Source organism: Salvelinus alpinus, chromosome 8 (genome assembly GCF_045679555.1).
Source record: "Salvelinus alpinus chromosome 8, SLU_Salpinus.1, whole genome shotgun sequence".
NCBI lineage: Eukaryota > Metazoa > Chordata > Actinopteri > Salmoniformes > Salmonidae > Salvelinus > Salvelinus alpinus.
In genome coordinates, this window is record NC_092093.1 from 26,229,889 (window position 1) to 26,243,993 (window position 14,105).

General features: G+C 43.3%; 2 protein-coding genes across 4 annotated transcripts in view; both read right to left on the minus strand.

Moving 5' to 3' along the window:
• The window catches only part of nhsl1b (NHS-like 1b), a 164,292-nt gene extending 163,347 nt beyond the window's left edge, over positions 1-945 (minus strand). Inside the window, exon 1 of one of the 2 annotated variants that reach the window (XM_071413144.1) lies at positions 100-945. In XM_071413144.1, coding sequence (XP_071269245.1) covers positions 100-436 — 337 coding nt within the window. In that variant the 5' untranslated portion in view covers positions 437-945. The remainder of the gene's footprint in view (positions 1-99) is intronic. The other variant, XM_071413147.1, reaches the window with a different exon arrangement.
• Positions 946-4,784: 3,839 nt separating this feature from the next.
• On the minus strand, positions 4,785-13,664 carry LOC139582806 (Golgi resident protein GCP60-like). 2 transcript variants are annotated; one of them, XM_071413154.1, is made up of 8 exons: positions 13,326-13,664; positions 11,459-11,600; positions 10,910-11,050; positions 10,623-10,781; positions 10,307-10,481; positions 9,840-10,056; positions 8,689-8,973; positions 4,785-8,379 (listed from the first exon to the last, which is right to left on the minus strand). In XM_071413154.1, the coding sequence occupies exons 1-8, from the start codon at positions 13,603-13,605 to the stop codon at positions 8,165-8,167; spliced, it is 1,614 nt and encodes a 537-aa protein (XP_071269255.1). In that variant the 5' UTR covers positions 13,606-13,664; the 3' UTR covers positions 4,785-8,164. The 2 variants fall into 2 exon arrangements, with proteins under 2 accessions (XP_071269255.1, XP_071269254.1); XM_071413153.1 differs by having other exon boundaries at positions 5,361-8,379; positions 8,689-8,976.
• Positions 13,665-14,105: the final 441 nt, after the last annotated feature.

The following is a 14,105-nucleotide window of genomic DNA, read 5'->3' on the forward strand; positions in this document are numbered from 1 at the left end:
TAGGACTGACTGGGTAGTCAAAAAAAAAATTGCTTCAACAACAAAAATATGTAGTGTCAAATGCACGACAACCAAAAAAAACATCACAATCACACTTACGGATTTTGATTTTCTTGTGATCGAACTTGATGACAGCATTGTGTAAAGTTTCCAGGCGCACTTGAATCCTGCAGGATCTTTGAAATACCATTCCAGCCTCCATCTCAATCCCCAGAAATATGTCGCTTGCATTTCGTGATAGGTCAGAAAGTTGGTGAAGTATGTTTATCATTGTATGAGAGCAAACCTCATCCAAGGCTGTAAATAAAACAGGCTTCCGAAGTTTGCGTCCATCCACCACTATGAAAGTCCCATCTTCTTCGCCCAAAGTTTTGCCATCCCTCCTGGGCAACCGAGACAAATGCCGCGGCTCCACGATTCTTTGGTGGAACGGCATTTTTACGAATTCCAGGGAAGACAAAACAATAAAACTTCGGTCACAAGGTCTCTACATTAAACCTCAAGAAACAGATTCAATGCTGCTATTGTTTGTGAAGCTACATGATCCTGACATCCCGCCATATTTTTCAAAGATGCGAAATTCCGCCGTACGGAGACGTTGCTCCCAAAGTCTATTCAAATCCAACGAGATCCAGCATAGAAAAACAACTCGCCGAGCAAAGTAGGGGGAAAGTACGAGTAAAACACGGAAAAATACAACCACCTGTGGCAACTGGAGTCTGCTTTCTGTATCTGCGAGATGTGTAAGAAACGTTTACCTGCCTCCCCTGCTGCCAAAGCAGGACGGAAAATCCGGTCTGGATTCCCTGTACAATGTGAAGGACAACAGTATTTATTTTCCACGGAAATGTGCATTTGGTTTTTGCCCGTTTCAAAGATGAATGTGAAGATAGACATTGGACACTTGAAAAATTCTAAACATTCTCGGAACATTGTTTCACTCACATACTGTATGTCCAGGGCTATTGTAGGCAATATTCCTACCATCTGGTTTCCCTAGAAGGTTTAAGCCCAAACTCACATCCAACAATAATTCCAAGGCTATTGTTGATAAGAGTCATTCAGATTTGTCTGAGTCCACAGAAGAAGTAAAATATCTAGGTTGACTTTAGACAGGCAGCCCAATTCTGATATTTTTTTCCACTAATTGGTCTTTAAACCAATCATATCAGATTTTTTTCATATCAGATTTTTTTTCAGTGCAGATCTGATTGGTCAAAAGACCAATTAGTGAAAAAAATATAATAATTGGGCTTCCCGAGTAAACGCAGCCTCAACTGAGCAGCGCAATGTCCAGTTGGCAGTTGGCAATCATTCCTATCACTATTTAAACATGAGTTGTGTCCACCTCATCCGCCCCCTTGTGGTTTCAAGCAAACATAACAGCATAGAGAACCATATTATTTTTGACTGGCACTATGGTAGATCAAGTTGCCATACTTGTTCATGGTATGTTGCCAAATGTCGACTTTAATTCTAAATCAACCAACAAACAATGTTCAATGCTGTGTCTTCAACATCAACATGACTAATTGTGCAAAAGTTGCCAACCCAACAAGACAGGATTTCACAGGAGGCTTACTCTGCACTTCTCTTTCCTGGTGACATTTCTATCTATGTAGCAATTTCCTAGTTGAATATGGAAAGGATGTCTGAATGGCTCTAATGTTAGTCACTTCCCCTCCTGTATCCTCCCTACAGTAAAGGAGGTTTAGCTGGAATACAGAATGTGGATGACGCATCTGTCACCGGACCAGAAACATGCTCCAAGGCCAAACCCAATGAGCGCCATAAAATACCAATGTACTGGGTGACAATTACACAACTCCAGTAGCCTCGTTTATAACCATTGCGTAAATTTAATACAACATATCTGCGTGCGCCATTTCTGTAAAAAACTGCGCAACCACAAAAATACCCATGTTTACCATTATAAATCAGACCTGTCGTAAAACTGCGCGAGTGAACGAGCATTATAACTCTGCCTGAAAAACGCCGATCATTCACCTTTTATGGTGACAATAACTCCCTTATTTGCTGTATACTTTGGAAGTATTGGAATTAGGCCAAGACAATATCTAAAGGATGGTGAACTTGATCAAATATCTGTGGAGGTGTTGGCAGAATGTTCTTTTGCAGTGACATTTGCTGTATCTGACAGTTTCTGAAAGACAAAATCAATTGCAGATTGTCGTGAACCTGTAAACAGATCGATTGAATGCAATGTTTTGCATTCACTTTTTCCTGAACCTAAACATGCTGCACTGCCTGAAACATTGTCTACTCGGGGGGGGGGGGGGGGGGGGTCAACTATTCTACAATGGTTGTGAAATACAGTCGTGGCCAAAAGATATCTTACAAATTTCCTTAAAAATAAGTTGAAATTGACCAAAGAATTTGTTCTCCACAATTCTTTATTTCACTGTTAATATTACAGAACCTTAGTTTTTGATTCAGAAGTTAATATATCAATTTAAAATCAGAAAATAAACAGAAATGGCATTGACAAAATGATTGACATCCTAGACTTAATATTTGGTAGCAGTCTTTGGTCAAAATAACTGCAATCAAGTGCTTCCTATAGCCATCGATGAGCTTTCTGCACCTCTTTACTGGCAGTTTGGCCCACTCCTCTTGTGCAAACTGCTCCAGATCTCCTATATTTGAAGGGTGCCTTCTCCCAACTGCCGTTCTCAGATCTCTCCACAAGTTTTCAATGGGATTTGGATCTGGACTCACTGCTGGCTACTTCAGAACAGTCCAGCATTTTGTCTTGAACCATTCCTGGGTTCTTTTTGAAGTGTGTTTGGGGTCATTGACCTGCTGAAAGACCCATGACCGTCAACGGAGAACAAACTTTCCAACATTGCGCTCCTAAAATCAAATTTCAAAATCAAATTTATTTATATAGCCCTTCTTACATCAGCTGATATATCAAAGTGCTGTACAGAAACCCAGCCTAAAACCCCAAACAGCAAGCAATGCAGGTGTAGAAGCACGGTGGCTAGGAAAAACTCCCTAGAAAGGCCAAAACCTAGGAAGAAACCTAGAGAGGAACCAGGCTATGAGGGGTGGCCAGTCCTCTTCAGGCTGTGCCAGGTGGAGATTATAACAGAACATGGCCAAGATGTTCAAATGTTCATAAATGACCAGCATGGTCAAATAATAATAATTACAGTAGTTGTCGACAGTGCAACAAGTCAGCACCTCAGGAGTAAATGTCAGTTGGCTTTTCATAGCCGATCATTGAGAGTATCTCTACCGCTCCTGCTGTCTCTAGGGAGTTGAAAACAGCAGGTCTGGGACAGGTAGCACGTCCGGTGAACAGGTCAGGGTTCCATAGCCGCAGGCAGAACAGTTGAAACTGGAGCAGCAGCACGGCCAGGTGGACTGGGGAGAGCAAGGAGTCATCATGCCAGGTAGTCCTGAGGCATGGTCCTAGGGCTCAGGTCCTCCGAGAGAAAGAAAGGGAATTAGAGAGCATACTTAAATTCACACAGGACACCGGATAAGACAGGAGAAATACTCCAGATATAACAGACTGACCATAGCCCCCCGACACATAAACTACTGCAGCATAAATACTGGAGGCTGAGACAGGAGGGGTCAGGAGACACTGTGGCCCCATCCGATGATACCCCCGGACAGGGCCAAACAGGAAGGATATAACCCCATCCACTTTGCCAAAGCACAGCACCCACACCATTAGAGGGATACCTTCAACCACCAACTTACCATCCTGAGACAAGGCCGAGTATAGCCCACAAAGATCTCCGCCACGGCACAACCCAAGGGGGGGCACCAACCCCCTTGGTATTCTCCTGATTTCATGATGCCATTCACACTTTCAAGACACCCAGTGAGAGGAAGCAAAGCAACCCCAAAACATCACTGAACTGCCTCCATGTTTGACTGTAGGGAAGGTGTTCTTTTCTTTGAAGGCTTCATTTTGTTTTCTATAAACATAGAGATGGTGTGCTTTACCAAAACCTCTATTTTGGCCTCATCTGTCCACAGGAAATTCTTCCAGAAGGATTTTGGCATGTTCAGGTGTGTTTTGGCAATTTGCAGTCAGGCTTTCTTATGTTTCTCTCTCAGCAGTGGGGTCCTCCTGGATCTCCTACCATATAACTCCCTTTCATTGAGTTGGCGACGGATGGTGCGAGTTGAAACGGTCGTACCTTCTGTCTGAAGGGCAGCTTGAAACTGTGTGGCAGTTGATCGCGGTGCTTTCTCCACCATTCGAACAATCCTTCGGTGCAATCTTCCATCAAGTTCTCTCTCGTGGCCACGTCCAGTGCGGCTGGCTAGTGGCTTGGGCCTTAAACCTTTTGATAACATTACGTACGGTGGAAACAGGAACATCAAGGTCTCTGGTGATGTACGTGTAGCCTTGAGATTGCCCATGCTTGGCTACAATCTTGTGTCTGACCTCAGATAATCCTCTATTTTTCTTTCTTTCTCCATGCTCATTGCAGTACACAGTGACACAAAACAGGAGAATGAGTCCTTTTCTCTGTTCTAACTGGTTGAATGAGTGATGTTTATATTGCAGGCACCAACTCACCACAGGTGAGATCAATTCCAAGGTAAAGGAGAATCACATGCTTGAAATCAAATTATTTCTAACTACTTCTAGAAGGTGCCAATAATATTGTCTGGGCCATTTTAGGATTTCTTTGTGGAATAAGCTAACATTTAGTCAGTTATTCCTATTTGTTTGGTTTAACTGCAAAGCTAAGACATACATATGTGGATACCCAAAGATTTTTTAATTTCAACAGTTCTGGAAGAAATGGGGCATTTATTTGAAAAAAAGTGCAAGGGTGCCAATATTTTTGGCCACGACTGTATTTATGCATATTAATTAAGAAATGTCACATTACATTATTCAGATGTAGCCTACAAACGTCAATGGAAAAGCTGAACCGTCTGGTCTACCATTAAACTGCACATAGATCAACAACAACAAAAAAAGCCTGCTTGAAATAGCTCATCTATTTACTGTGAAGTGGGTCACTTAAATGAGAGATCGGATACCATTTTTCCGAACTTGTAGACTATTTTTTAAAGTAGCCTATGAAACCATCTGTCAGAAAATGTGAGGAATTTATTCTGCAACGATCATGGAAATTAATTAGGAAATAATTCTAATTATTTTAGAACGCAAAGATAACTTTTTACTCTTCTCACTGATAGAAAGTTATTATATTTAGCTAGGCCTATCTGTTCTTTTGTTATAAATAGGAGTTTCATCCTGAATTCCCCATTTGCACAAGACTACTTTTGCCTTCTTGCAATGCAAGACCTGAACCACTAGAAACTATGCACATGCATTGTCTAAAGGGAGGATAAGCACATTCACCTCAAATTTCATTTTTATAAATGACACATTTTGCATGAAAACTGGCACACATGTTTTGGGACAGAGTGTACGCAACGTTTATAAAATGATAATTTCTAAAAGATTGCAAAAAAAACATCTGTAATGACACTGATGAAGGTCTACTACATAATCTTAACACCTGGACTGTAACAAAAAGTAGAACAAACTTACCTCTAAAATTTAACATTTACATTGTGTAAAAAAAAAAGAAAAAAAAAAAGAGAGAAGACATTCAGGTAATAGAGATGAGCATAAATGTAATCAAGGTTAAATATATGCCCAGATTCTTCAAACTCATACAGATCAATACAGCTCATACAGTCAAAGCAATACAAAAATGGATGAGCATTTTTCCACATTTCATTGTCTTCCAGTTTACACTTGAGTTTGACTTTTTGGGGAAACAATATACATAATCTCATTCACCATACTACAGTGCATTACTTCTCAACCCATTGTCTTCCCCCCCTCCCCCATCTCTCGAACCCACACTTAAACTCCATTTATAATTATTTACATACAAGGCTCGAACAATCTGTATCATTAGGCTACTAGTTGGTGAGCAAAAGTACTTTAAACAAATGAACAAAACAACCAGGAGGAACACCCAACTAGGAGAGGGAGTTGTGATTAGAGTCAGGCCTACCGACAAGCCAAAGTCTGACCCCTGTACAACTCTCATTTGAAAGGAGACTTGGTAATCCATCAGAAACCAAACAGTATGATTCATCGAAAAGTCTTTCAAAAGAAGAACAACTCAACAAACCCTGGTGGCCATCTGACTTCAAGTGAAACACAAAGCATGCAGATGTAAGGTAGGTGAACAGTCTGAACAATACCAAATAATGCCAGCAAAATAAACTGAGAAACCATAAGAGTTAAAAAACACTTTGAGCTCAGTCTGAGCTCAATAACTAATTAGTCTGAACCAGAGACATGAATGACCAGAGAGCTAGACGTGATCAGAGTTCATTAGCGATAGTCCACAGCCATATTTGAGATGACAAATCAGAATCAATCCATCAAATTATGACATATAAATACAGCCAATATTGTGTTTGGCTGTGGACTTCTGAAAGATAGAATGCTGGAGATGTAACAGTGAAATGACCAAAACAAAAGGAAAAAATCTTATTGAATTGTTAGCTGTCAGCTCGTATGTATGAGTCAAATCAAATTAGTTAAAAACTCAACACACAGAAGGGTAAATAGGACAGTGTCCAGTCTCCCTCAGAATAGACATGCGGTATGTCCCAATACTCTTTACTGGCTTGCTTTCCTTGCTCTCTTATAGGGAAAGAAGAATAGGTTTCCATCCTTATTTTCACCTGTCATGTCCTGAGACCAGCGGCCATAAAGAAAAGCAAGCATCTAAAGCAGGGGTCCCTATTACATTCAGCCATTGGACAAGTTCTCCTTGAGCGGATGGTCGGGGGGCCGAACATAGTTAGAATTTGTACACTGCAAATTGACTGCAAGAATCCAAAACAGATAAAGTATTTGACAAACTGAATATTTTCAACCTTGATTACATTGGCATATGTGATCGTATCCCTTTCTATATTTGTGTGGGAATACTTGGGAACAGATTTCCTAAATTAAAAATCACTTTGAGCTGATTTCCTGGTGATTTTAGTCTTCTGTCCTACAGCAGAAAAACTTAGGGGACAAAATAAAAATCATCTGCAGGCCGCCTATTTGGGAACCCTGATCTAAAGACTAGAGACATGTCTCCTGAAGCAGGGAGGCGACTGGAGATGAAATACACCCAAATATTATACAGACAAAAAAAATTATCCTACTCTACAAGAATAGCAAGGGCAAATAAATAAATCATTTTTAGACAATCACTTTTTTTCAGCATTCCATTTCGATGCCCAAATTTACAAGGCCTCAACCATACTTTCCAATGTACATGTCATATCCCCTCTTCCACCACCAATACCCTTTCCCCTTTTAACCCTATCCCCACTTCTCAATGATCCCTCGTTCAGTAGAATAGCGGCCAATCTACCCCTAGCCCCTTCTCCCTATGCACTTGTGGAGATGTGTACGGTTTGCACAGATAATAACAATACGATAACCTTGCTCTCTGATAGGCAAGCCGTATTGCTTATGCCTATAATCCAACCGTCTCAGATCCCAGAAGGGTGTAGATGGTAGGGGCTAGGCGTTCATGTGGATCTGGGTGTAGCTCTTTCCGCAGCAGTATTGCCACTACAGGAGCGATTGACTGTGTTCAGTTGAGTGTGTTACTCAGTGTTGGTCTATAAGGGACTCCTGCTATAGTACAAAGGCATGGTGCTGTAGTGTAGCGTGTCACTCTGTTCGGACTCTATTTGTCCATGACTTCCTCATTGGACAAAACCCTGTATGAACTTCAGCTCTGTGTTAACCCATGGTGGGCTTGAAAAATGTAAACTCCGATTAAGAAGTGTCTCAGTCAGATAGAAGCACAGCCATAACAATGACATGACAGAACATAGACTGTGGGTTAGATGACGTTTGGGCAGGGAAGACAGACATTAATACAACAGAGTCCTAGAGGTGGCCTCTGAGAAAAGACAGGTCGGCAAATAGACTACAGCGTTAACTCCCTCCCAAACTCCGACAAGGTGTATGCAAACACACACAGCACACAGATAGAAGTCCCATCTCCAAACTGAGTCTGACATTTGTCGCCCTCGGGTGGTCTTGTCCAGAACAGATCCTCTCACCCCCCCCCCTCCTCTCTTAACGTACAGACACACCCCACCCTCCCCAAGTCCATCTCCAGGCTTATCTGGTGTAGTAGACTCTGTAGTAGACGCTCTTGGACCTCCAGAGAGAGTAGGAGTTGTCGAACTTGAGCAGGTAGACACCACGGCCAGGGTATTGGTGACTGCCGGCGTAGACCTCCTCGTGACAGTCCCGCCGGTACACCGGCACTATCTCATCCACCTGGGGCTTCCCTGCCCCCTTCTTATGCTTCACCCCCTCCCTGGGAGGCTCCCCTGAAGATAGAGGGAACACAGACCGTCAGGAGGGCTGTCTGTAGCTACTGAATATTCATAATGTCTGAGGTGGCATTCAAGATGTGTGAAAGGAAAGGACCGTACACATCAACAATAAGGAGGAAACATACAAAAAGAACATGAGCCCTGACAAACAAGCAGGAATAACCCCATTAAGGTGAGGACTAACTAAATGGTTATATTAAGCTAGGACAATCATCTCAGTAGAAATGCATCCTGGGTCTCACTAAACAACACGTAACATCCTATTAGAACACAAGCAGCCTATCTAACAGTGCTCCACCTCACCTTCCTCATCCTCGTCTTCGTCGCTTGACTCGCTGACGTGCACGCTGACCGAGGCGTTGGTGGCATCAGTCCACTCGAAGAGGACTCCGAAGCCAATGTCGTAGTGGTCCGTGGCGAACTCCCAGAAAAGGTAGGAGCCCTCCTCGTGGGTGGGCACGCGTACCGTCACCACCTCGCCACGTCCCACCGTGATCACACTGTCCACGTCCTGTCGGATCTTCTCCTTGAAGTCCTTGATCTGGGGCCGCGTCCACATGGAGGGAGCCGCGATGACCGGGGGAGAGTCTGCTGGATGGAGAAGGGAAAGTGGGGGGAGGAAGGTATCAGAGGGGTGTGTAAATATAACAGGCAGATTGAGCACCATGTACATACATTTCTCAGGTAGACATTTTCAGAAAAAGACCAATCTGATTCAGTGAGGATAAAAACATATAGTTTTAAAATTCTGCTTTTGAGTACTTTCAAATAAAACTTCCTTTCTCAAATAGAGTGGCATCTTAAGAAACTCGATGAGGCAGTAATGGCTTTCGGGCAACACTGGCATACTGTCTCCTTGTTCTATCCCACATGAACAGAGTAGAAAGAGATACTCTGCTGTTAAAGATTAATGAATTCCATGGCTTGATTCCAAACCAGAAATTGGCCTCCTCTGTCCTTGAGAACTCCATCAGAGACCTGAAAGAACTGTATCAATGAGAGCACAATGGGCAGGAACTCCTCTTAGCCAATCGGAGGGTTAGGGTGGAGTCATTCACCTATCCCTTACACCTATGCCTCCCTTTCTGATGCCCAAGGACAGAGTGTAAGGTATCACACATTTACAGGTTGAATGAAGCTATACCGGTTGGAATGAAGCTATACCGGTTGGAATGAAGCTATACCCGGTTGGAATGAAGCTATACCCGGTTGGAATGAAGCTATACCCGGTTGGAATGAAGCTATACCGGTTGGTCTGTGGGGTGTGAGTGCTATGCATGGACAACACCAGGAAGGTCCAACCACACCTCACCCCTGCACCAAAATATGTGGCTCCCGCATCAGCTTTTACAGCCATCTGAAGACCGACAAATAGAAAAGCGCATTGAGGACAATCATACTCGAGTGATCGCTGATGATACCTGGCCGGTGTGTGTGCACGTGTGTGTTGGTACCTGGTCGATGCGTGAGTGTACCCATGGGCCCATTCTCAGTGACCTCATCGGCAGGCTGGAAAGGTTCTGGCTCTTTGTCCATGCTCTCAGAGTGGGAGTCTGACTGGCCGTTGAGCATGGGGACCTCTCTAGCCGGGGGCACTGCAGCTAAAGGCTCACTGGTGACCTCCAGGGTAGCCTGCACCACCGCATCCTCCTGCTGCTTCTGTAAGGCTGCCTGGAGGGGAAGGACGAGGGTCAATGACTTGGAAGACAACATGACAAAGACATTTCTGTATAATCTCTACATTGAATTCTCCTCATGAAAATAAAAAGGTAAACCCTGGTTGACATCTCTAATGAAAGACGTAAAGGAGCAACAACTTAATGAACACTTAAAATGGCTTAGTACTGCTTATTACCTTATATCTGAAAAATATGTGTTGAGATGTGGAGTGCATAGGACATTGTGGGGTGTGTGTGTGTACCTGTTGCTGAGCCAGCTGGACTTGGTAGAGCTGCTGCATGTACTGTTGGTAGTGTTGTTCCTGCAGCTGGCGTATGAGACCCAGCTGCTGCTCAGGGCTCTCTGGATACTGTTGGGCAGCATACTGCTGAAACTGCACCGCTGTCTGGGCATTCAATGCTGCCATGATCTGCTGTCTGCAGACAGGGAGGGGGAGGATGGAGGAGACCATCAATGCAGCACCATTCAACAAATAAAAAGCTTCCTACACACAGTAGATAGAGGTAAAGCTGAAGCTAGAGATCTAGATCGTGAGACTTATCACACACAGTACTCACTTATGCTGCTCCACCCGTAGCCTCTCCTCATCCAACTGTCTCCTTTCCTCCTCCTCCCTCTTCAGCCTCTCCTCCTCCTCAAGCCTCCGCCTCTCCTCCTCCTGTCTCTGTTGTTCCCGCTCTTCATCCTCCCGGCGCTGTCGTTCCTCCTCCTCCCTCCTGAGGTGAGATGAAGGAAAGAGACAAAAACCAGACAAACTTGAGAATTCCCTAAATCCTAAACTAGGGTAAAGTTCCCATCATGTCTGTCTCATGGGCAGAAATGTCTGTCTTCCTGGGCATCTTACCGTTTCCTTTCCTGCTCCTTCTTCTCTATTTGGTGGGAGGTGATGTAAGGAGCGAATAAATTACAGCATTTGTTCAACAGCTTGACAAACTCCACCATGGCCTCCTCCTTCTCCATGTTACCCAGAGCAGCCCACTCTTTCCTACAGAAGGAAGAGAGTTGGCGGCAATGGGACAATGACTTAGGACAAATAACAAGAAAAAAAAGTTCAGTCCAAGGTTTGCTTACGTGGTCTGCAGTAAGGGGTAAAGAGTTCAACCACTGAGCGTCAGCATGGGCCATCAATTATGCAGTAAGGGGTAAAGAGTTCAACCACTGAGCGTCAGCATGGGCCATCAATTGGTGCACATTTACAGTAAAGGCAGTAGATAAGTGTGTGTTGAGCTGTGAAAACTTGATAAAATGTAGGGAGGAAAAGATCTGTTCCACAATCTGTTCGCTCATATTTCCTGTTTACTGGAACACAGCAGCAGCACTAGGGCTGGAGCTGCTGCTGGAGTTCAAAGGTCATACACACACAATGGGGAGGGTGGGGGGGGCTGGGGGTTACCTGCGGTCATTGCCCAGGACGTCAAAGAAGCCCACCTCTGGAGAGGCGTCGAGGTTGTATGGCCCCAGTAACACCTGCTTGTGGAGGGCCACCAGACGAAGCTTCTCCTCATAGGTGGGGTGAAAGGCCTTCCCATCCTTATCTGAGGACAAACTAATAGTCTAGATTCCATACTGCAATACACTAGCAAGGCAAATACGTCATCTGTTGATCATTTAACCAATTATTCATTGCTAGACACTTAGGCCTATATTGGAAATGGCACTCTATAAAATGGATCATTAAAAATGAATGTTCTGTTTTGTTTTCCTCATTCCAGAATAGATTGTTGCTTGGTGTGTTGCTGGCGAATGATGACTGACAAATGTCCCTTTTATTGTGTACAGTCAGCGAAGGAGCTACTTAGCCATGTCTGAGCTTGGTCATAAAGCATGTTTTTCTACCTTCTCCGCCCCTTATATTGCAAATGCATGGAGAAATCAACAATGCATGCAATGCACAACTTCACTGAAGAATAGGAGGAGTCCAGTTTTAGAACCAGTTTGCACAATGCCCAGAGTCACCTGGAGGGCTCTCACAATAATCCAGCAGTAAAAATGGATTGGATGTTTGAAATGGTGGATGCAATTCAAAAGTGTTTACTTAGCGAACACACCCATGTGGGAGAAATAAACTACTCTTTCAATGTTTCCTTATTCTTTCTCTTCCCTCTACATATCTAGGCTGCATTTCATTCCAGAAATGTATCCCATCCCCTCTGCCATTGTTCACTCCACAAGCGTAGATCTGAGATGATTGAGTAGGTGTGTAGGTAAGTAATAGCTTCACCTTGTTTCGGTCACACTGTTTTAGCTATTCAGTCCTGTCAGAGGAGCAGTGAATCAGGGCAGAATGCATTCATGTGTGCTTTAAAAATGACAAATTATTGTTACTCAATTGAAGGTGTACATCTGAAGTGATGGTGATAGCATTTGCACAGACTCATTTCCAAACTAATCCATTGGCTGTGAAATGTGTGTGTAGTCTGCAGTCTATGGCCCATTAAAAGAAACCTAAGCACTTTATTTTGATGGAGCCACGTGCAGTTAATGCATGTGAATTCTGAAGATTGGAAGGCAGTCATCCTACAATTAAGCAGTACAAGTAAGTAAACTGCTTGCAAGATGTGTACTTTAGCTGATGCCTGAATGACTCGTCTTGTCTGCTTTAGTTCAGTAATCAATAATTCAAGATCTCAGAAATGACAGGTGTAAACATGTGTGTATGCTGATCGCAATGTTTATTTAGTATGAATCACTAGCATAATGTAGTATTATGACGTCTACAAATCTGTGTCTATGAGCTGTATGCAAATCTGCCTCCCTGCCCGTAGCGAGAATAGATGTATTAATAACAGGGTGTGTGCTACATACCAGTCAAACTAGCTAGTGACTGGGTTGTCATTCACTAGAGTAACGTTAAACTGGCAGTTAGTAGCTACGTGGAGGAACCACATGACCATATCGACACATGACATGTCAAGTTAAATGTCGCCTCATCTAAACTAGACATAGCTACGCCGTTATTCTTTCGATGTCTGAATAACTATTCTGTCAACGAGAGACAACCTGAAAGAACATCCAGCAATCTTGCAGATATATAATTCGGAGATTCTGTTAAAATCTTCAAGTTGCTGTGGCATTTTGACAGCTAGCTAGGCATCATAGTTAAGCAAGTGGCTAGCTGGCTAACATTAGCTAGTTAGCTAATGTACCGCACAAAAAAATTAACTGGGATGAAACAGCTAGCTAGCCACATCATGTAATACCAAACCACAATTTCAATTCCATTACATTGTTAGCATCAAATACGAATAAATATAAAATACCTTTGAAGAATTTCAATGCTAGTCCGTATAGCTCCAGCAAACCAAAGCCCCATTTCCTCTCTATCGTGGTTTTGGCAGACTCGCCTTCCTGCCCATCGTCGGTGGCTTCGGCGGTGCTCTGGTCCTCGGTCTCCTGCTCCGCGGGCACGGGGTCCGGTTCAACGACTTGCTCCTGCTCGCCCTCGGGATCCGGACTGAGGGTGAGGCCATCGATTGAAACTTCGAGCCGGCTAGAACTGCCATTGTTGAGGTCGCCGCTCTGAACCTCTGTCGCCATCATGCAGAATATGAGCTGCCTGAAGCGGCCACGTACTTACTTCCGATTTAATTTAGCGGAAGTTCCTGGAGATTCTGGGTCGTCACTAGTTACCACAGACACAAAGTTATAAACCCCGCCCATTTCTTCAATTTCTCTTCTTAACTCTAAAATGAACCACACTGCTAACCTTATGCCTTACCTTAAAGTAAGACCAAAAAGCTCATTTTTGTTTTCAGGAATGTTTACTATATAGCCATTTTTTACTTTGTGGCTGTGGTGAATAGTGGAAAGAGATTCTCCCTTACGAAAAAAATATTGCAGAAAGAGTGCAGTATAACTGCAGTATGCTTCAAATATTGCGTCCAATATATATATATATATAGATATATATATATATATTTACTGCAGTAATTTTGAAGTGTAACTGCGCAGTTACAGTGAAGTATAACTGCAGTACACTGCCGTTACTGTGCAATTACTGCACCAAAAATAACACAATCGACTGCAGATACTGCACTTTT